This window comes from Passer montanus, unplaced genomic scaffold (genome assembly GCF_014805655.1).
Source record: "Passer montanus isolate IOZ18808 unplaced genomic scaffold, ASM1480565v1 scaffold19, whole genome shotgun sequence".
Classification (NCBI taxonomy): domain Eukaryota; kingdom Metazoa; phylum Chordata; class Aves; order Passeriformes; family Passeridae; genus Passer; species Passer montanus.
This window is the reverse complement of record NW_024366480.1, coordinates 12,006,132-12,028,935: the sequence shown is the minus strand read 5'-3', so window position 1 is coordinate 12,028,935 and position 22,804 is coordinate 12,006,132. Positions and strand designations below refer to the sequence as shown.

The window sequence follows — 22,804 nt, the reverse complement described above, 5'->3', positions numbered from 1 at the left end:
CTTTGGACTAGAAGAAAATGATTTTTTTTGAGGTAACTTACCCTGAAGAGTCACCTTGAATTTCCAACTTGTTTGCTAGTGTACTGTGTTTGTTTCCTGCTTGGTAGTGAGGTAGTGATCATGGGGCACTCAAGGCCTTAAGTTTTTTAAATGAAACAAAATCAAACAAAAGACCAACACAGTCCCCCAGAAGGAGGGTCTTGTTTCTCTTTGTCTTGTGGAGGAGTACTCCTACCCTGATCATGTCCAAGCCCAGGGTCTTCTGATAAGTGTTATTCCTCAGAGCCCAGCTTGAGATATTGCTTTCTCATACACTCAGCTCCTCTGAGCAGAGTGATGAGCAAGCTGTCACCTGATACAGGCAGTGATCTTTGAAGCCACCTTTAGCAACTAGAAGGAGGAGTTTGTATACCTCCTGAACAGAAACAGGTCTTCACTTGGCTGCATCCCAGTGTCTTAAGTGCTGAAAAAAAAATGGAGAATTCAAGCCTTGTGTTCCTTCAGCTAGTTACCAGAAGGAGGTATGACCTGGGGCTGATTTCACAGAATCACAAAATCCTTTAAGTTGGAAAAGACCTCTGAGATTTTTGAGTTCAACCTTTGACTGATCACCTTGTAACTAGTCCATGTTAATTGGACTGTTAATGTTTCTTGACCCTGAAAAGCTATAAAATTGAGAATGATGCGGGGACACACTTGGTTCTTGCACCACTGGTGTCTCAGATATCCCTGGTTTGTGGGTCTCCTGGTTTGACTGATTTCTGGAAGTGAATACATAAAAATAAAGAAGTTAGGTGAAAAGAGCCACAAAAGCAGCTCAGTACTGAGAGGGTCATTGGGGTAAACAGTGCAGCTCTGACACTCCCTGCAGTTCTCAGTGATCAAAACACAGGAGGACAACAAGACTTACTGTTCCTGCCCGTAGATTTAGCAAGTGAAATGCTCAGTAAAGCATATTAGTTGTATAAAAGTATTTATGATTCTGGGAAATATGATGGGAAGAATTACAAGATCTGAAAAATTTTACTTTAAGTTCTACTTTATGAACATATATAAACTTTTTCAGCTGGTGGAGTACCAAGAAAACAATCAGATCCTCAGCAATGTAGATATAAGAACTGAAAGTCTGCTCCTGTACTATAGGGGATAAAAAAGCAAATCATGTATGTCATCAGCTGAAGTCAGCTGGGTCTAATAAACTGTGACAAGTCAGGGCAAACTCTGTTCCTGGAGCAGTTTTTCCTTGGAAGGAAATATTGAAGATCACTTGGCTAAACTTTATGGGTAAAACATCAGCCAGTGATAGCAAGAAGCATTGGCTAACAGAGTTGTCCTCCTTGGAAATAAACACATACAGGGAGATGTGGGAAAGGGCCAATATCCCTCCAATGAAGCAAAGAAGATTTATTACATTCACTCTCCCATTTCTAGAAGCAGATGGCTTCTACAGTTAGTCTTGTAGCTGAGGATTTTTAGAATGAGCTGCTTCATGGGAAAGAAATGAGGGGGAACAGCATTAGTAGGAGTTATGTTTACTAAGCAAATACAAGGCAAGGGCATCTACTGTAGCAACTGAAGACAGGAGCTAAACCTTCTGGGATGCACATGCACACAGAAGGGCAGCTAATTCGCTCCACAGGGCAGGAGGAAATGGGTCACCTCACCGAAGACACAATTCAAAATCTTCAACAGACACAAAGAAGTAGTATTTAAGTCTTCAGAACAATACAGTAGTACTCATTTCCCCCTCATACCACAAAGCAAGCAATTACAGTCTTCACTAGCTGGTGTTTCTAAATGGGGTTCAACTCTCAAAGCACACATGGAATATTTTCCTTAAAGCTATCAGGAGTGTCTTGCTCTAACATTTTAGAATCAGCTTAGAATAACTGGATTCAGTTTTCAGCTGATGTAAGAGTTAATTTTCTCTCCTTCTGTGCAAGTTCTACATTGAGCTACTGTCATGGTGTGTGTGAATGATTCATGATGGTTTGCCCCATGTGGTCTTCTGCTAGAGGTAACAGAAGGAGAAAAAAGCAAGCCACAAAATGCTAACACAACTACAACTCCCACACAAACTCCCTTTTCTTTAGAACATCATTTATTGTTACTCATCTTTAGTGGAAAAAAAAAAGATGAAAAACACAACAAAATGAAACATGTAACACCACAAGGTTCTAATGAAATCCAAACTATAAATGTGAACTATTGTTGTTTTAATGTTAAAACTAGCAAGCTCGCATAACAAAATCCAAGTAGCAAGTCACTGGAGGAAAAGTGATGAGAAAAGAAAAGCTGCTTATGTTAATTAAACAAAGAAAATCTGCCTGGCAGACAAGAACAGCTTAGAAGCAAATGAAGTTAAAATATGTATCTATTTCTTGGTGTTCCCTGAGCACATAGATAATATATGTGCTCACTCAGTGTTAGGGATTAAAGAAATCACTGGGCATGTTGACTAAATCCATGGAAGATGATCTTTAAAAACAAAAGTTCAGGCATGTCCACCTGGTGTTGTGAATGAGGTTCTGGAAGCAAAGAATAGAGATCTTACTTGTACTTGTTTTGAACAGCAGGATATATCACAAATTAAAAACCTATTATCCAAAATAGGGAAAAAGATTCTGCCAGACCATACCATGAGGCACCAAAACATAATGAAGAGAAAACCTATTCTTCAGGCCCATTAGTACTGCTGCTCACTCCTTACTGAAGCAGTGAAGAAGACATTTACCAATAGTTCAGGTTCTCCCCACCACTCCCACAAATTGTTTTGGCAACTTGATCCTGTTTTGCAGGAACCGTTGTGAAAAATTATGTCAAGAGTCAGGTTTTCATTAATCGAATTTCTTCTCAGACCTGAGTGAACCAAGGGAATGGGTGTATCCCATATATTTTCAAGAATTTATTTTATTTCCTTTTATATTTTCCATTAATTTAAATTATTTTTTTAAAGCCTACAGTAATCACACACTAACTGTGTATTTGACATAGGCACACATGAAAGAACATCTGCAGCATATTTCATGGTACTCATATTAAGAATAGTTACATAGCAGTTTTATATTCTTACCATTGTAGACATACTGTAGTCTGAGACACATAAAAAATAATCATATATGACTTGAGCAGAGTCAGTAACACTTCTAGGTGATTGCTTGCTATTGAATAAACATCCAAGAATTTCCAACTCATAATATTATCACAGAATGTTTTTTTTATTTTCTGAAATGATAAAATTAATATGGCTGTTTCCAAGTCACAGTCGTTGGTTTTATTTATTTTAGAGCAGAGATTTCCAGTGCAACCACACAGGACCAAAAACTTGATATACAGTGGCATTTAGTAATCTGTTACAACATCCTGCTGTGGCCATGTGAATCTCCATTTAGGCATCGTTGCTTTATTAATCTTACAAAGAGTGCAATATGATAATAAAATTGTTATAATCAACCTGAATGACAACATAGAAAGCATAGTGCAGGATAGCCACACACACATGATTCCTCTGTTCTTCTGGAGTTGTGATAAATATAATTTCACATATTTGTACAATATTTTACTTACCACTGTAAGTGCTAATAAGTGGTGAGTTTGTTTTAAATACTTATAGATACCTTTTTGATTGCCTTGTATTTCTAAGATATGTGGGGTTTTTGTGCTGATAATGCATCCATTACTACAAACCTCATGAGCACACATTACTTCATGAGAATGTCTAATAAGCATATAACAAGCCGAGACTTCCAGCCATTTTTGATTTTTCAAGATATTAGACTTCTGATGGCATTGGTATTCTGACAATGTTGGACATGACTATTAAACATCTGAGTAATAAATAGTGTGTCTAATAGGACTAGGGCAATAGCAAAGGGACAGTAAAGGCATATTGTAGAAGTGCACAGTGGGAGGAGGAGTGGAATAGGCTCATATGAAGCAGTGGCAAAAGCCCAGATTCACTGGTTTTTCAAATTCTTCTTTTGCCAAAATGATTAATTAAAACTTTAAAAAAAGGCATACAAAGAAACAGTTTCAAAACTATATGAAGGTTATTAACATAATTATCAATTAACAAAAAACAAAACAAAACACACCAAAAAAAACCCACCCAACCAAAACAAAAAACCCCAAACCCAAACATATTTCAAATGTCTGGGGATGAAAAGCATTTAAAAAGTAAAATAATTTCAAAGAAGTGGAGATGTTCTATATCTCTCCTTCCTGCAGCATGGTGAGTCCATGGCAAACACCTTTTTGCACCACAGAGTCTCTCCAACAAGTTTGCTCTCTCTCATCCACCAGACTTGTCTGCTCATCAGCCTCAGAACTGAATCTTTATTCATGATCAGTTTTCTTAGGGTCTCACAGAGAAAAATGCAAAGAGCGCTTAGAAAAGAGTTACCTCCCAAACAAAGGTGAACTGGTGAAAAAGCTAATGGTTAAAAATATACTATTACAAAAATGCATACATGCCTCAAGACCCAACTACTTTCACCTTTCAAAGTTTGCTTGACTAAAAATTCATCCAGTGTCTACAGAAGTGAACCACCTGTGTACTTGGAATCCAGGTCAGTTTTCATTACTAGACAATTAGGAACACTTTCAATCACGTTGAATTCTTCTTTGCATTTTTAAGTGAAAGAGGATTGAGCTAAATCACTATCTTGTATGAGTTAGTGCTATTAAATTAAAAAAAAAAAAGAAAAAAAAAATAAACCAAGTAGATTACAAAGACTTAATATTACAATATGTGGTTATTCATGACTAAGCCTCTGTCCAGGAGAAGGAATCCCAAAATCGTTTAACACAAGCAATAGGACAGAGTAATAGCCAATTATTTAACCCACAGTCTCTTTGAGGATCATCTAGTGGAGTAGAAAAGCCATTAAGAAAGTTTTTCAGGACATCTTCTTCTTTGTAATTCCAGGTGTATTACTACAGGAATTCATCTGAAGCAGAGCTACAAGCCATTTCTAGAATTAAATATACTGTTATTCATTTCATATGTATAATAGTGCAATCATCATTACACAAAGGGAGCAATAAAAGTGAAGGGCACATTTATTTAAATTGTATTTTCAGAAACATCATGGATTTCTTCAGCTATATAGAGCAGTTGAAAGGATAAGCTCTGTATTACCAGCTTCACGCAGTGTTATTTAAGTTGAATATGTAACAACTGCAAATATCTAAAGTCACTTTACACCCAGCAGGTGAGAAATACCTACCATGACAGAATTCAGATACTGTATATTTTCATCCTTGAAGATATTAATATATTCAACCCCCTTTTTTAAAAAAACACTTCAGTCTTCACTTTCTGTAAATCAAGACCCAGCAAAGTTGCAGAACTGGAGCAAATTCTGGCCGACTCCTTATCTTCACATCTGTTCCTTTTCTTTCAATATCAAGAAAATTAAAAGGAATAGTTGAGGCACAGGTGATTTTTATGCAGAAGTATAGAAGTATTTCAATAAGTAGTCTAAAATTTCAGTACTTAACTTCTTTAAAAAAAGACATAGATCATAGGTATATGATCATAGTCATAGATCACAGTCACTGCAGTATTACTGGATTGCTTTCTTTTTTCCCCAAGATGAAACAATAAACTGGTTCACAGAATTTACCAAATCCATTTTATACCGCCATTTCACATAGTTCATGTCTAATCAAAGCAAAGTACAAACCCGTGCTTCAAGAGAGCCTGAAAGCACTCTGCTACACCTGACAATAAATGATTTCTTCAGCAAAGACAGCTTCAGTGAGCCCAGTAATGCAGAGAGGAGTCTGTCCAGCTGAACTGACGTAAATGTTGCACGCAGAACTTAGCATGAAAGTGCACTGGCAACAAGCTTTTGAGAATAAGCTCATATCATAAGAGCTTGTGCTTGAAACTACTTTTACAGCTATGGTTATTGTTTCTGTTAAGAGGCACTGCATAAATATGGAGTCAGTCATCTAATGCACTTAATATTTCTCAGATGAGGACTATTGCAGTTTTACCCTATGTCTAGGTGTGGTAATACTTTGGTTTGCTTTACAGCAGTAGCATTGCACTAGCAATACAGCTGATACTAAAGAGAAGGCTGAAAACACTTGCAGACTGGAGCTGAAAAACCCCAATCTCCTCCTTTACTTCTTTTCATGCTTCTTGGTTAGTTTTCCTCTTTCTAGTTGGAGGCTTGTACTGGTGTTTGTTCGCTTCTCCTTTTGCTGGCTCTCCTGGGAAACTTGTTGCACTGCTCGGAGGATAGCAGTCTGCACAATCTGCTTGCTGGCAATCTGCAGCTTAACTTCATCTTGCTCCGTCCCTGGCTTCTCACCTGCCAGAGCCAAACAAAGAAGAAAAAGAACTAAGAATATGGGGCTAGCCCATGAAAATGTGAAGGACAGAAAAAGAGGAGGGGGGGAACGAAATCTCAGAGTGACTGGGGACAGTTTATTACATAGGAAACCTGCCAATACTGAAGAAGATGAATTAGGGTGGAAAGTGCCTGTGCGTGCTCAGCACCACAGGACTGAACAAAAGGGGAGATTTTGAGTCATTCAGCTCAATTACCCACTCTCCCGCACTGGGGACAGCTGTGACTTCACAGCTGAAACAAGAACAGATGTGTTTCGCAGTAAGACAGGAAAGAAAGGTTTTCTCATGCAGCTGTGATTCACATCAATTTTGACTTGAGCTGTGCGTCTGGATAGGGAATTGGACTTTATTTTGTAAGCCTAACATGTACTCCCTCACCACCACATAGAAATAAACACTGTTTCATTAACATTTCTTTTTACTTTTACTTCAGATTGAAAGCCCTCATCCATCAAACACCAATTGATCTCAAGGTACAAGATTTTGTTTAGTGAAGTTTATTAACCCTTAGACAGATATTCCAAAATATCTGCAAAATATTAAGAAATGCTCAGACTGCTGTAGGTAAAACAGAGAACATTTTGTATGACAACCTGTCAAATATGTATTTTTATGTGAAAATACCTTGTTTGGCTAAAGTGTTAAAATTTGGGGAAAAATGAAGTAATGTAGTACGACTACTTATATCTGGTAATGAAGAAGAGTAGTTTATGTCAAGAGGTTTCTCTTTAAAAGTATTTTGACTCCTAACATTAGTGTCAATTTGGACAATAAAACATGGTCTGTAATGGTCACAGCTGATACTGATTTTAAAAAAATAATTCTGAGTATACTTATTGGCACATAGGAAATCTGTTATTAATTGAAATGCTTAGACTAGGTGCTATTGACATCTCTAGATTTGATTTTAAAGTTTTTAAAGATACTCATCTCAGTTCTTTCTTAGTTAACGTTATGCTCAAGTATTTCATTACATAGGATTTGTAGTTTACTGTCTGTCTTAATTACATATATTAAGAATAGTGTCCTGGGAGGAATCAAAGAGTGAATTAAAGGTCAGGTGCTTTTATGAGAGATGCATATCTGAAATTGTGATGAATTCCCAATGTTCTTTCATACTTTCTTCAAGGAAACTTAGGATAGAAAGAAAAGAAGAATCACTTGCTTCCTTAGGGAATATGCTATATACTTGAGAGAAGACACAAGGTCCTGCACATGGGTCAAAGTAATGCCTGATGTCAATGCAGACTGGGTGGTGAATTTATTGCAGATTTGTGGAGAAGTACTTGGGGATACTTGTAGACAAAAAGCTGGAAATGAGACGGCTTGTAGTCCAGAAATGTATGCTGGTCTTTACAAAAAGAGCATGGCCAGGAGCAAAGGGAGGTGATTTCACCCCTGCACTCAGCTCCTGTCAGACTCTGGTGTACTATGTCCATGTCTGGTGTACTCACCACTGTAAAGACAAGTAAGAGGTTAAAACTTGTGAAAACATAGAAAAATTGTTTTAAACTGGAAAAGCTGATGGAAAAAAATCACTTGAATTCTTGGCACAGTCAGCTTCCCTGATTCAGTTTTTTCCACTCCTCAGCACTCGAAACAGTGTGGTTTTGGGTGGAATTAAATGTTACTTAATAGATACAGTATAGATAATTCTTTACTACTCAAATATGAACTCACATTTTATCACACAAAAAATTACTCTTCTTGCTTGGCTGAAAAAGATCAGTCAACACACCTGATGTTGAGAAGATAATGTATTAACAAAAGCAGGAATAAACATGAAATTCTAAATAAAAATGAATATGTTGGAATTGACAATGATGTTGTATGAAATGTAAAAAATTTGCCAATCCTCAAAGCCACAATCCCCAGAATTTATTGTTGAAAATATACTGTCATTAAGCACATCACTGTTGAAAATTACTGTTGGCTCTCCTTCATTATTTATTTGGTCCTGGCCAATTAATCTACAAAATCTGATGGTTAAATATTTTTACTTTAGAAAGGTCATCCATAGCAACAGTCTGTTGGAAAAAAAAGAGGTTCCTAGTGCATTTCTCCCTGGGCTTTTCAGTTGTTTATTCAGGAGCAAAACCTGTCTGAAAGCACCACACAAATAAGTGAGATGTAGAGTATGTCTGCTCAGCTCTAACTCATTAGATGATTCTTTTATTTGCTGAGATAACCATGAACAGAGAACCCAAAACCTCTGGACTACCTCTGCCCAGCCTCTGAGGGTTTAGGTATGCACAGAAAGGAAATGAAGCAGCTTGAATAAACTTAATTAATATTTGTGTAAAATGGTCAGGATGATAGCAACCCAGATAACAAGAGATAATTGGCTTCAGACACAGAAAGAATCAAAGCTGTTGGCCTGGGGTGATGTGAACAATGAGACCATTGGCAGCCTGTGTGGACCATCTAAATTAGAAACCAAGTGCAAATGATAGTTATTTTGGAGGGTGATATCTGACACTGTGTTTGACCCAGATCTGGGCCTGTGTTGGGACCATTATTTATAGGAGCTGGACTGCTAGAGATTTCAAGCAGTCAAAAACAAACATCCAGCTCCCCTGGGTATATGGCATCAATTACAGCTGGTCCAACAGGATATGATCCTGGGCATGTGGTTCTAGATGACACTGCTTGATAAGGAGTTGGACAAGATGACCTCCAGAGGTCCCTTCCAACCACAAACCTACTTCATTCCTGTGATTTTAGCTGGTTAGGCTGCAATAAATCACAACTTTTCCACTTCCTGAATGAGTAAACAGCAATCTCCCAAAAAAAGCATCCCCACTACCTCCACTTCTTCCAATTACTCATTTCAAGGAAAGCAGTTGGATGGTTGTTTTCTGAGAAGCTCACTTATTTATTGATACTCTGGACCTGCTCTGAGCAAGAAGAAAGCGGAGATGACTCATACAAGAATCCCAAAGGGGCTGAGCTGGAACATATCTATGTCTACCTTGCTGAAATACAGACTGCTGTGGACATCCAGGCAGAAATTTGAGAGCCTATGGAATTAATTAGGCACTTTAAGAACTGCACATTTTCAGTCAAGTGGAAAAAAAGGCATAGCTCCTGCTGGTTAGGTGTTTGGTATTTAGATAATCAAAATGAGAGTTACTAGGATGATAAAACATAACTATATTTTATCTACCATTTTTTTAAGATTTGAAGTACAACTGTTAAAGTTCTATGGCAAATAGGTAATTTGAAGTAATTTCTGGGAAAAACTTGAACAACATCAGAAACACATGCTGCCTATTAGTTTTCCTTCTCTAAAGACTACATTTTTCTCTTGAAGTTAGAAAATCTTTACTTGATCTCTATCTTTGGATGCTCACCCCTCATGCCCAACACTCAATTCTGTAAATGTAGAACTGAAATATCTGGGTTAAGGGATGTTAATAGAAGACAGCAATTTCATCATCAACAGGATGAAGCCTCTTTAGCATGTTTTTATTACCTTGCGCTATTCTCCATAAATTTTATGCCAACTAACTCAGCAGATGAAAAGTAACTTTTAAACACTGGTCTGGTTCTGCAATCCAAAATACAGTTTGAGAGATCCAAAAAACATCAAAATCTTGGACTGGCTGCAGGAATCAGTCACATATTCCACTTCTAGCTAAAATTAGTGGCATGTAATAGTGCCTTGAAACTGGCTTTCTTGAGGATGTTCCTCGTGAAGGGAAATATGGAAGAAGTTTGGAAAAAGAATAAAAATATTCGAAGTAAATTCCAAGTATTCATTTCAATTAATAGAACTAATATTAATTTAAGTCCAAAAACTCCTTGTCTGTAAGACTTTACATCCTCTGAGATGTTTCTACACTATGTAATACTCTAGAAAGGTATGAATGGAAAAAAAAAAAATACAGAGAAAAAGCATTTAGAGATCAAATGTTTAGGAAATTCACTCTGGTTGCACATGAGCCTTCTCTTATTTATATGCCTCACTTTCTTCAAAGCATCCTGAGTCACTTCCTTTCCAGCCTGCAATCAAAGTAGTCTCCCGCACTTTCTGTTGATATCCCCTGGGGCTACTTCCTTTCAGCTAGCTAGAAGTTAAATTTATTACACCTTTATAAAAACTCCTAATAAGTAACACTCAATAATGGGTAATATGTTTGAATCAACAGACAAGCTCCCTACTGTACATTTTCCTAGGATTATTTGGAATACTGTCATGAAGGTAAACCATGACAGGCATGACCTTGCAAAGATGCAAGTCTATCCCAGATCCACTAATGCCATCAATCAACACTGGGGAGTTAAAAACCTTTACATTCACCTTTCCTCAAAGCATGTAATGTTTATTCTTCCTGTAGGTTATATAAACCACTTTGAACTTTAACCGTATCTAAAAATAAGAATAAAAATCACATTCCCCTAAATAAACTTCTGATCAATTTAAAACTCAGAATTACGCATAATGCATTCCCCTGTTAGCTATAATTTAAATTCATGCAACAATTCTGAAGCTGAAAGAGCCAAGAAGTAAATATATTTTTCTTCAAATTTACATAAGATTATGCAAGTACAGTCTTTAACTAAAAATTTGCCATTAGTTTTAGCAATATATTGCTTTGGATTGCAATAATTAATGGTTATTCTTTCCTGCAGCACTGCAACATTAGAATTAGTTTTAAAATAAAAATTATTATTGTTATTATTATTAATTCAAAAAAAGTACTAATCTCAGGAAAACCTATCTCAATTATATTGAAAATTATTACTGTAATTTTTATAACCCAGTTGACAGTACTAATGAAAATTTTAAATGGAATGAAAGCATAAATAGACAAGACTATGATGATTAGACTTCATCAGAAGGTTCAGTGTGTATGCATGGGAGCTGTGTATACAGCAAAAAGCTGCATGTTATTATGCACATTGTGTTTATAAACTACAGATATTGAAAAACCTTACAGAACCCGGCAGATTTGTAATGACATCATGTATGTGTGAATGTTATAATAATTAACAGTAACATTCTTTGCATCAATATTGGAAATCAAGTTCAGTTCTTTAGCTTCCCATTGCCATTAGGCAGTAACATGTCTCTCCATCTTGTTGGTCACAGCATGGAAGTTCCAGATGAGCCTCCTCTGGAGAATATTTTGTCACCTGTGAATTTAAGTGGTTAAAAATCTCCTTTGATTTGCTTTAGAGGCTGGTGCTGGGATTTCAGCACAAGAAGCCTAATTTGAAGAAGAGATTCACAATCAGGAAATGTTGATGAGTCATGTTAATTACACCCAGAATGAATGAACATGGCAATCAGCCAGGGCTGAAGACTTTCCAACACATGTGCACAAACCAACTTTGCACATGAGAGTCATTAAAATATTTTACAGAATTAGAAACCCCATTTGTCTCAATGTCAGTAATGATGTCAGCTCAGAGACCTCATTAAAAGGTCCTACAATGAAGTTACAAATTTAATCTTTAAAAAAAATAGTAATAAATGTATTCTTAACTGCACTAGAGTTAATTCTGTCCAGTACCATTTCTCATCCTCTGAAATAGAGCCCAGTGAGGTCCTGACTAATAGCTGTCAAGCAGCAGGAGACAATACTCACTTACCCTGATTCCTTGAGGAAGAGAGGACACTGAACATATCAGAAATGCCAGAAATATTTTAATGTAGGATCCTGTGTTTTTCCAATTTCCTGACGTGTTGTGTGCAGGGGATTGCAACATTGACTTTCACTAGAAAAGTTAAGGTTCAGTTCAGGTTTCTTTTCTGCTCTAACCTCATTCCCAATTCTTGCTGTTCAACCAGCATGGAAGAGGGACTGTACCATAAAGGGGGCAGCACAGACTGCTTTGCTCTGCAAAATAAATTTTAAGAATGAAGCTGGAATAACCCAGCTGTGAATACAAATGGAGGAGGAATATAATGGCAAAAGAGAAGGGCAGAAATGCAGATAAGCTGTCTCGAAGGATGTACTAATATCTACAGAGCAATATTTCATTGTACCTTTTTATTCAGATATTAGCTATATCTCAACTCAGGTTTTGTAATTTTTTTCCCACTGAGTTTTTACTCTTTCTTAAGAGATAAGAATATCTGGAATTCTCTTTGAGTTTTTTGCTATATAAAGCTATCTTTTTACAGACTCTAGCCAGTTATTTCATACTATTTGAAATATTCCATTGAAAATGAATTTTTTTAGATTAAGAGATTGCTGAGATCTATTGTTAAGTATTTCTTCAATATTTTAGTAAGATTTCTTGCCATAATTCGGTAATATTAACTAAAACCAGACTATACACTTTAATCTATATATTTTCTAGTTATTTTCACATATAGCAATAAATTAATTCCTTAAGGACTGTGTCTATCAGCTTTGAAGACCGAATGTAGTTCAAATTACTAGTCACTGACAATTCTGCCACACCCAAATCCATAAATGAGATACTCAGATTTTGGTCCCAAAAGGAATATTTCTGGATTCAATTCTGTAAACTAAGATTAATTTAACAGGGTTTTTGAGTCTTAGGCTGCAGTTCAGTGTATTAAAAAGAAGATATTCCCTAAAGAGCATCTGGGACCAGCTGCTTCAAAGTTAATGAAAAATTTACATTCTCTTCATCTGCACAATTTTCCTACTTCTTTTAGAGAACACATTTCAAATACTAAAATAAGAAACCTCTCTACACCAAAAGTGGTGATTTTTCCGAGGTGGGAGAGGTCCAATGGCACAGATACAGGTGACCTATATCATAGAATCATAGATTGGTTTGGGTTGGAAGGGAGCTTAAAGAACATCTAATTCTAAACCTCCTGCCATAGGGCATCCAGAACCTCTCTGAGCAACCTGCTTCTGTGCCTCACCATCCTCACAGCAAAGAAATTCTTCCTAATCTCTAATCTAAACCTTCCCTCTTTTAGTACAAAACCATTCCCCCTTGATTTATCACTACCTGCCCATGTAAAAAGTCACGCCCCCTGTTTTTAGTAAGCACTTTTTTTGCACTGGAAAGCTCTCTGAAGGTCTCCCCAGTGTCTTCCTTTCTCCAGGATGAACAACCCCAACTCTTTCAAACTGCCTTCATTGCAGAAGTTCTCCAGCCATATGTTCATATTTTTTTTTTCCTTTTCTCTGAACCCACTCTAACAGGTCCATGCCCATCTTGTGCTGAGGATGGCAGAGCTGAATGCAGCACTCACTACAGGTGGGATCTCACCAGAGTGGAGTGGGGAGACCACCTACCTTGACCTGCTGGGCACACTACTTTTGGTGTAGCCCACATTATGGTTGGGTTTTGAGGCTGTAAGAGCACATTGCTGGCTCACATCCAGTTTTTCACCTACCAGTAGTCCCAAGACCTTCTCATCATGGCTGCTTTCAATGAGTTCTTCCAGTCTGTGCTCATCTCTGGAATTGCTTCAACCCATGTGCAGTACCTTGCACTTGGACTTGACCTTTATGAGGTCCTCGAGTTTGTCTAGGTCCCTCTGGACAGGATTCCATTCTTCTGCCAACTGGGCCAACTGCACAGCTCAGCTCCGTGTCATGTGCAAACTTGCAGAGGGTGCACTCAATCCCACTGCCTGTGTCATTGATGAAGGTGGGGCCCTGAATGACACCACTCATCATCTGAGCCCCTTTGCCTTCTATTTTCTACAATTCAGGTGTTCAGAGATTCCTGTCTAAAAAGAAAACATTAAGCACAGATATCTAGATAACATTTATGTAGGTCTTCTGAATCTGTATCAAAAAGCTCATTTGGATTCCCATTGAAACACAACTTTTGTGTTAGAAGAATTTCAGTATCCACCACTATAGAGCATAAGCAAAGGACAAGTTTTCAATGGAAGTTTATTTTGGTAGCTGCTATGTTTGTATTTCTACAACTTTGTGTGGGGTTTGGTCTTAATGAACTATGTACAGGTTAATTGAAATTTGCAATATCTGAACCTGCCTTTTTTTTTTTTTAAGTGTAGAAAATAGAGGAAAAGGTTACATAACCTGTAAAAACCAGCAAATATTCTGCTTCAGCCAGTGAAAACATCCTGCTACATTTTACATATATTTCAATTTATACTAAATTATTCAGAGTCAAAAATTGTCTGGCCAAATGCCAGGTGAAGCAGAGCCCTTCTCTAGCTCTAAAATAAACCCCCAACCCCACAATAAAAAACTCACAGGAAAAAAATCCGCCTAAAAAGCCCAAAATTTTCACATGCACAGCAGTACAGAAAAATTTCCCTGTTTATTTTAGAATGTGAGTGTAGTATGAAAGCTGTAAATACAGCTATTAGCAACTGAGCCTGAGATTATATATGCTCATATATTTATATATACGCATACACATACAATTCTGTATATATAGAATCTCAGAATTACAGTATATGCTGAGTTGGAGGGGACCCATCAGGATTATTTGGTCCAACTCCTGCCCTGTTCAGGACAATCCCCAAGAGTCACACCATGTGCCCGAGTGTTGTCCAAATACTTTTGAACTCTGTCAGACTTGGTGCCGTGATCATTCCCCTGGGGAGCCTATTCCAGTGCCATGACCACCCCCTGGGTGAAGAACCATTTTCTAATATCCAACCTAAATCTCCCCTGACACAGCTTTAAGCCATTCCCTTGGGCATATACACATGCTCGTATATACACAAAGTCATGATAGAAAGTAAATCAAAAGTTATATAAACCTATAAGACACCTTGAAAGAGCAAACTCCTTTTTTTATGGTATTTTTAATTTTATAGCTGTAATCTTGACAGAATCTCTCTACAATAGGATGCCAACACCTGTTGTTTTCCACTCTTGGAACTGATTCTCTGTCTTTCTAGATAAATATTTTCTGCTATATTACGAAAACTTACTTCAAGACAAAATGTAATGTCAATCTGCAAGTATTTAACAGAAGTGTTAATGGACATGCAACCCTCCTGTACTGATAAATTATGAGTGGATTCACTGCCCAAAGACAGAAAATACAGGTTTATTCTATCAAATATATATACTACAAAGTGAAACAAACACAAGTAACCCACAGCAGGTTATGTCTGCCTCACCACTAGCGAAATGCCTGAGTAGAATATGGCTCAATTTACTTCTTCTGGCAAAAAAATTTCAAACCCTCTTGAAGGAAGGAAGACAGCATCTTCTGGAAACACAACTACAGGATTTGCAAGGGCAGACAACAGCAACACAGAGCTCACGTCCTCTGACTTCCATGGCAAGGCACTCTAAAGGAACCTGAAGCATTTTAGGGCTATTCAGGTCCACTTTTCATTTCTGCTAACATCAGTAAAGACTCTGTTCCAATAGACATCCACAAAATTTCTGTAGAAACTCTCAAGTTATTATGTAAAAGACACGATGCAGATGGCCAACTAATAGTCAAAAACTCCACAAAGGCTATAAATAAATTTAAATGCATTGCTTGCAAATAATTTTTGCTTAACTTAGTATTTTTAACATAATACAATGTACTGTGTCCTTAAAATCCTTAACAGACAGAAAAAAAATCTTCCACTCACTGTATTTTGCAATAAGAGCATTTATTTCCATTAGCACAACAAAACTTAAAAGATTGAAGTGCTACTATTTATGCCCATAACAAGTACAAGAGAACAATTCACCTGCAAGAATAATGACTTGGAGGGACAAACTCTAGAGGTCAGTGTAACTCATTCCTTTTCTACATTCACAATTTGACTTTCCTGCTCAATAAACAGTTCCAGTTAGGATGTTAATAACGATTATATCACTTATTACCACTATTCCCCAGCTATGAACAACTCCTTCAATACAGGCTATACACAGCCACTGTGATAACAGAATTCTTCTCACACCTAACCCGAATAGGATTCAATCCAGTGACAGTGAAGTGAAAGGTGTCAGCCTCACTTATTCAAGCCTTCAGTTCTGTTAAAAATTATTTGAAACAATAAATTCTGTGCCATTTTTAAACACTATGTTGATTCATACTTTAAAGAAAGATTGTACCTAGGACTACCTGACTTACTAATTTCATCACATTTCTGAATATCTACGAATTAAATTTTTTTCACCTCACTAATGAGGTCTGTTAGTAGAGTTTCACAGCAGGGGAAAGTGAACTAAATTTTTCACCTCACTAATGAGGTCTGTTAGTAGAGTTTCACAGCAGGGGAAAGATCAATGTGTCACTGGGAAAAGGTCAGCACAAGAAACATTTTTCTTCAGCAAAAGAGAATGAGGAATTTCCTCCTATATGATTTCTTCTTACCAGGTGCAAACACTTTGAACTACTGTTGAGAGCTGTAAATGCATTCAGACACTTCTGGGCAGCAACTCACTACCAGCCATAAGAAATACTGGACAAAACCTCCATTATATCAGACTGCATGAGGCGGGCAAACAGTGTTGGTTTTCACTTTCAAATTATGTCCTATACATGGGCTTTATCAACATAAGGCTATCAAATAAGAATCCTCTATGTGTATAGTTTTAAATTTTTTTATTATGGATTTTTTGGGGGGGACTGCAGAATTTAGAGCATTAGCAGAATATAGCATAGCAGTTAATAAGGAAAAGGACTGTGTCCTGTCTTGTCCTCATGGATAAAAGACACTGCAAAACTGAGTGCAAGAGTAGCACAGTCAGCACAAACACTGGAGATATCCCACAACAGGGTACCTTCAAAGAAGTAAAGTTATTGATAGCAATTTTTGTATTTGCGAACAAGCCCTTCCATACTGTCTTGATCTGGATATTGTGGTCAGGATAGTACCTGTAACACTATAATAAAAAAAAAAAAAAAAAAAAAAGAAAAATTATGTCAAGAAATTTCACATGTTCACGTTCTGCAACACAACAGGTTGTTGTTATCCCAGCTTTTCCACTGGAGAAGATCGGGATTATTCAGACCAGTAAGAACATCTGTTTCAGTACACAGCTGCTATTTCTTCAATTGCAGTGTAATGAGATTCCTAAAATGTTTGGAACAGGATGCATTTCTGATCTTCAGTGTCATTATACAAGTCTGCTGTGTTGCTCCCAGCTTAAAAATGTTAAGAACAGCTGCACTGATGAAAAGCTTGTTGAAAACCCACTGGTGTTGCTGTTACATGAAAAAGGCACTGAGCTGTGAACATTCTGACTTCTCTAATGTCTGTCTTTAAACTTTGTGTTCACACTTTTTTAACATAAAAATATTGACACAAAAATTAATTCTATATCCTCCTCCTTCTTCTAGAACTATAGGGTTTGAGTAAAGCATCTAAGTGTCTAGTCACAGAGAAACTGTCAGGTAAAAGGAATTCTTCAAATGACACTGACAAATAACAAAATTCACCTGAAAGATGAAATCACACAATTCAAAGCAGACAGAAGCTTAAGAAAGGGAGTGTTTGACCTGAAACAACTTGTCAATGTAAATATTGCAGTCTTTCTTGAGGTATTCAGTTCAAAATGGATTGCTTTCTAAAATAAACTGTGTCAACAAACAAACAAAAACCAAACCAAAAAAAAATATCACAGCTTTGTACTGGATGAAACAATTATGGCCTGCAGTGATGAGACTCTATTTTTTAGTTACTTTATTTATGGTTTTTACAGAGTAAAAGTAAGACATAAGTGTTTGAGTGATTTGTGCAAAATAGCATTAGAAAAAAATTCTTGAAGAATGAAAAACACCTTTATATTGTGTTTGTTTAGACAAATCATAAGTAAAGAGTGGTGTTTTTTAATCTTTGCATTAGGAAAATATTTTAGAAATGAAAAGAAGCAAGGAATATGCCCAAGGTAATTTTTGGGAAAGTAAGTCTGCAAAAAAGTAGTTTGATTAGCAACATTTAAAGTTACTGTTAAATCTGGTATATGCTGATATCGGAAGTGATCACATCTTTGTAAACTAATGACCTGCTATCAGCAGAAACCTTGCTGCATAATCTAATTTTTACCAATGTGTTAGAACAAATAAATGTTTTAATGCCTCTTCATTTCCTACCTCACAATGGCATATGTTTAATCTGTGGAATTATTTATAATTAGCAATATTTTATAGGCTAATCTGGCATTGAAATTTTTAAAATTCTGGAATAAACCATCTTCTACAGAAAATTTAAGAAAAACTTTGTAAGAAGATCTGCCAGTTCAAAATTATTACTTCTCTCTGCTTTTTGATCTAATACTTGATATTTCATGCTTCTCTAATGCAGTCTCATACGTATCTTCATCCTTACATGCAATTACAAATAACACATTTTTATCGACATCTTAAATTGACTAAAGCATTTCTGTTCAGGAAAACTAAAGAAACTAAACCTTGTAACACATAGCTTGTGTGAATTTCATGTATCATCCCCCCATTCTAAGGGCAGCACAACACGTGTGAATTATCCAAGAAAATGAATGCCCAGACATCTCACTGAGTTTGGACTGCATTTCCTATATATCAAGACATCAATAATCAATCAGCACAAAACAGTGCAATGAAACCCAAGTCAAATTAAACCAAGAAAAGAAAAAAAATGCACTCTTATTTCTTTTCTGGAACAGTCTTTAAGTGGGAAGGAAAAATATGAATAAATGAAGAAAATTAAGAATATCTTTTTGCATATCTATATATCACAATACACTGTCTAAGATGAGCCAGGAGGTCCAATTTTGGCATGGAATAGTGCCAATTTTATAAAACTTTTATCTATCTATCTATCTATCTATCTATCTATCTATCTATCTCAGTTATAGCCAGACTTCTTTGGAGGTTGTTTGTTTTTGTGCTGCTTTGTTGTGTTATTTTTTCAGCACAGGAGATATTAAGTTTTAGGGAGCTGGAGATTAACAGGAAAGTATGTATTCAGTGAACAGTCAGCTTTGCCTTTTAAAAACTTATTTAAACTTGATAAGCTGCTTCTACTTAACAGTTTATAAATATAGCCCATTAATTCAGAGTTCTGAAATAACATATCCAAGATCTTAAGAAAAAAAGACCATAATCTTATTAATCTGCAAAATCTTATATTTGTTGTCATGTAAATGACATCTATAATTTTTGTTTCTGGAAGAGATTTCCTCTTGATTGTTGTTTTGTTTTCTTTTTTCTATCCCATCCTGGAAGTTTATCATTCTGACCCTAACCATTTACAGTTAGATAAATCTTCTACTTTCTCTCCCTTCACACCCCAACAAATAAATGGAACAGAAAATGAGGTCATTCATTACAGTGCGATAAAATCAGAAATTTGACTGAAGAAATGAAAGTCAGTTTCTTAGTAGACTTATAGTATTTTTACATCATATGGCCTTAAGTACTATGAAGATGCTAAAGATGCATAAACCTCTTTTCTTTTTTTTTTTCTTTCTTTTTTTTTTTAATATCTGGTGCAGAGATAATGCCAGGTCAGAGCTGATTTGCAGGGAAGAAAAGCAATAAAAAATTGGAATCTACTCAGGCTTGCTCTGCTTGAAGGCAATAGATTGTTTTATCATCCCTTTTACAAATTCCCATTTAGTTGCCCTATGTATTTTATAGCAACATTTGCAAGGAGACCATGGGCTTTTCTTTGAGTAAAGGAAAACTGAAGAATGACTATATAAAACAGTTTTAGAAGAGGATTTGTTTTCTGTCTATGGATTAGACTTGTGAAAAGAACAATTCATGCAGTTATTAATGAGCTTTGGGGTTTGTTCTTCTTCAGCCTTTGGAGAGAAAACATGCACGTTTTCATTATTTTAGCAGTAATCTCTTCCTGAAGTATTCCAGTCCCACAGAGCATTTCAAAAACTTATACAGTTAATGGTGACAGTGTGACAGACAAAAGGAGTTCAGGAAAGAGCCACTAATGCTGAAGGTGTATTACAAAAAGTGGTGGATTGTTCTATTAAGATAAATAACTTGCTCCCAATTTCAGAACATAGTGTAAATATGAATGTATGAAACTAGAGAGCAATCAATCAGGCAGTTAAATAGACAAAATTAATGAGATTGTTGAAAAGAGATACCATTTTTTTCAAAAAGTTAAACTGAATTGGGTAGCAAAGTCAGTCCCAATAATTTTTTTTTTTTATATGACAGTGTAAAGCTTTTGGATTCTTACCCTTTCAGAGACTGGATATAGAATTTCAAGGAAGATAAAACTTCTGTTAGCTTTGAAAAACAAATGTATTAATAGTTATTCATTGTCAAGTTGCAGTGTTTACTTTCCCTTTTCTATTGACCCACTATTTTACTGAAAGTTATACATCTTTAATGAAGTTATTTTCAAGTCATGTCCCTACAGAAGACATTACGCATTACTTACATTTACACCCTGGAACTACTCGCCTCTCATCCCTTTATCCTTTTCTGAACAACCAACTGCCTATTTCCAAGCAGAATGTACCAAATCCAATAAAAAATTGTTGTAGTTTTGCTTTTTTTATGGTTAACACAAAAGTACACTATGCACTAGAAATTCTGCACTCTCATACAGTGAGATCTCACATTAGACATGAACTGCTGAAACCTTCAATTTTGTTCCAGTAAAAACTGGACTAAAGAAACTTTCTGTTCTCTTTCATTCAAATACTTATTTTGCTTTGAGGGGGAGGAAAGAGGAAATTAAATTTGTAAATTATTTCCACGAGTTTCAGGGATGCTCATATTGGCAGCCACTGGTGCGGGTGCAGAGGGGGACTCACTCTCCAGTCACTGAAAGGCCACATCCCCCTTTGTGACCCTTTAGTGCAGCCTGACAAGCACAGCGCCCTGCACACTTCTATAGGAGGCTCCTGTCCCTGATGAGAACCACGGGGGTGACCCTCATAACCTTTGGATCTAAAGAAATCTAAGCTAAAGAAATCCTAAGCTAAACCACCTCCTTTGAACCCACCTGCCTCTGCCTGCTGGCAGCTCTGCCTCACCCATTACCCACTCCCCGCAGCAGCCCTCCGGCACGGCCGGGGCCTTCCTGCGAGGCGACCCGGCTGGGATCGGGATGCAGCTGCCCTTACCTGGAGCGAAAACCATGGTGCCGCCCGGGCAGCGCGGCTCAGCACCTCGGACAGCTCCCGGCCCCCGCTGGGATCAGCACCCGGACAGCTCCCGGCCCCGCCGGATCAGCACCTCGGACAGCGCCCGTCCCGCCGGGCTCAGCACCACGGACAGCGCCCGGCCGCGCACGGCGGCGGAGGCGGCCGCGGTCCCTCCCTCCACAATGCGGCGGGGCGGGGAGGGGGCCGGGGCGCCCGCACGGACACACGCACACACACACACACGCACACACACACGCTCTTCCTCTCTCTCTCTACCAGGGAACCATCACTGCCATAACTCCTGAAGTGGCAGCAAGGGTAAGGGCAAAAAGGAGAAAGGCAACAGCGATCGATCTGCCCGGCAGGGAGACCGGTTAATTGCTCCCAATTAATTACCCCTCTCGACAACAGTCCCGCTGCCTGACATTTTGGGGTGCGCGGCTTTCACTGCAAGCTGAAAGCACTGGTAACAGGCTTCAGCAACACCGTAGTTTGTCACAGCATTTTTGCTTCCAAAAGCTCAGATGCTGAGGAATTTATACTCTGATTTCACAGGCCCGTTTACCCAGCTGTACCCAACAGCAGCAACATGAATATTTCTGCACATAGAAGAGGATATCAAGGCAAAACCGTATAAAAAATAATGAATAGTAACAAAATAAAGACAATGAGGGTCAACAGCAAAAGACTACTTAAAATTTCCTACCATCTTTTATGTTTCAGGTTTAATTTACTTTTGTTTGTACAACCCATAGTCAGGATTCCTTTGGACCATGAACTCCTACAGCAGAAGAGAAAAACACAGCCAGATGGGACAAGCTTTACAAAAGCTAACTCTCCTCTTTAAGCCTAACTTGCAAGAGGGAGTTTGAAAAACATTATCAGTGCAAATTATAGAAAGTACATTAAAAAAAAAAAACAAAAAACCCATACATTTTTGTATGTATATGTTTGCAATATGCAATATCTTTTCCAATCACATTTTCATAACCTAAGATACTCTTACGAGCTTATTTCATTCTTTTCATAGTCAAGCATTTCACAAACACAGAATTCTCCAATTAACCTGGAATACTTGAAATCTCAAAATAAGGCCTTATTCTTAAAATACAGGTACAGAAAATCACTGACCTCCTTAAATAGTATTGCTGATATACTTCAGCAAGAACTCAAGAGTGTCATCACGTTCAAAGTCAAACTAACCATCTGGTGGTAGGGGTTTTTTTGGGGGGGAGGGCATTTTTGTTTTGTTTTTGTAGTTGTTGTTTGTTGGTTTGGTTTTTTTAAGTGCGTAACATCTTTTCTCCTTGGAATGCCTTCCAGATTTGTCTTCACTTACCATTTCTAGTATCCAGTTTCTGGATATTTCTTTTAATCCCCTTAGCAATTTCAGCTTCTTTATTGCTATTTGTTTCCCTGTTCTATTTCAGGGATCAGTTTAATTTCTCTCAGATGTCAGTTG

General features: G+C 37.2%; 1 protein-coding gene across 1 annotated transcript; it reads right to left on the bottom strand.

Moving 5' to 3' along the window:
• Nucleotides 1-2,925: 2,925 nt before the first annotated feature.
• Nucleotides 2,926-21,710, bottom strand: AKAIN1 (A-kinase anchor inhibitor 1). The gene is made up of 2 exons (XM_039706219.1): nt 21,322-21,710; nt 2,926-6,323 (listed from the first exon to the last, which is right to left on the bottom strand). Exons 1-2 carry the CDS (start codon nt 21,335-21,337, stop codon nt 6,133-6,135), a joined length of 207 nt encoding a protein of 68 aa, XP_039562153.1. The 5' UTR covers nt 21,338-21,710; the 3' UTR covers nt 2,926-6,132.
• Nucleotides 21,711-22,804: the final 1,094 nt, after the last annotated feature.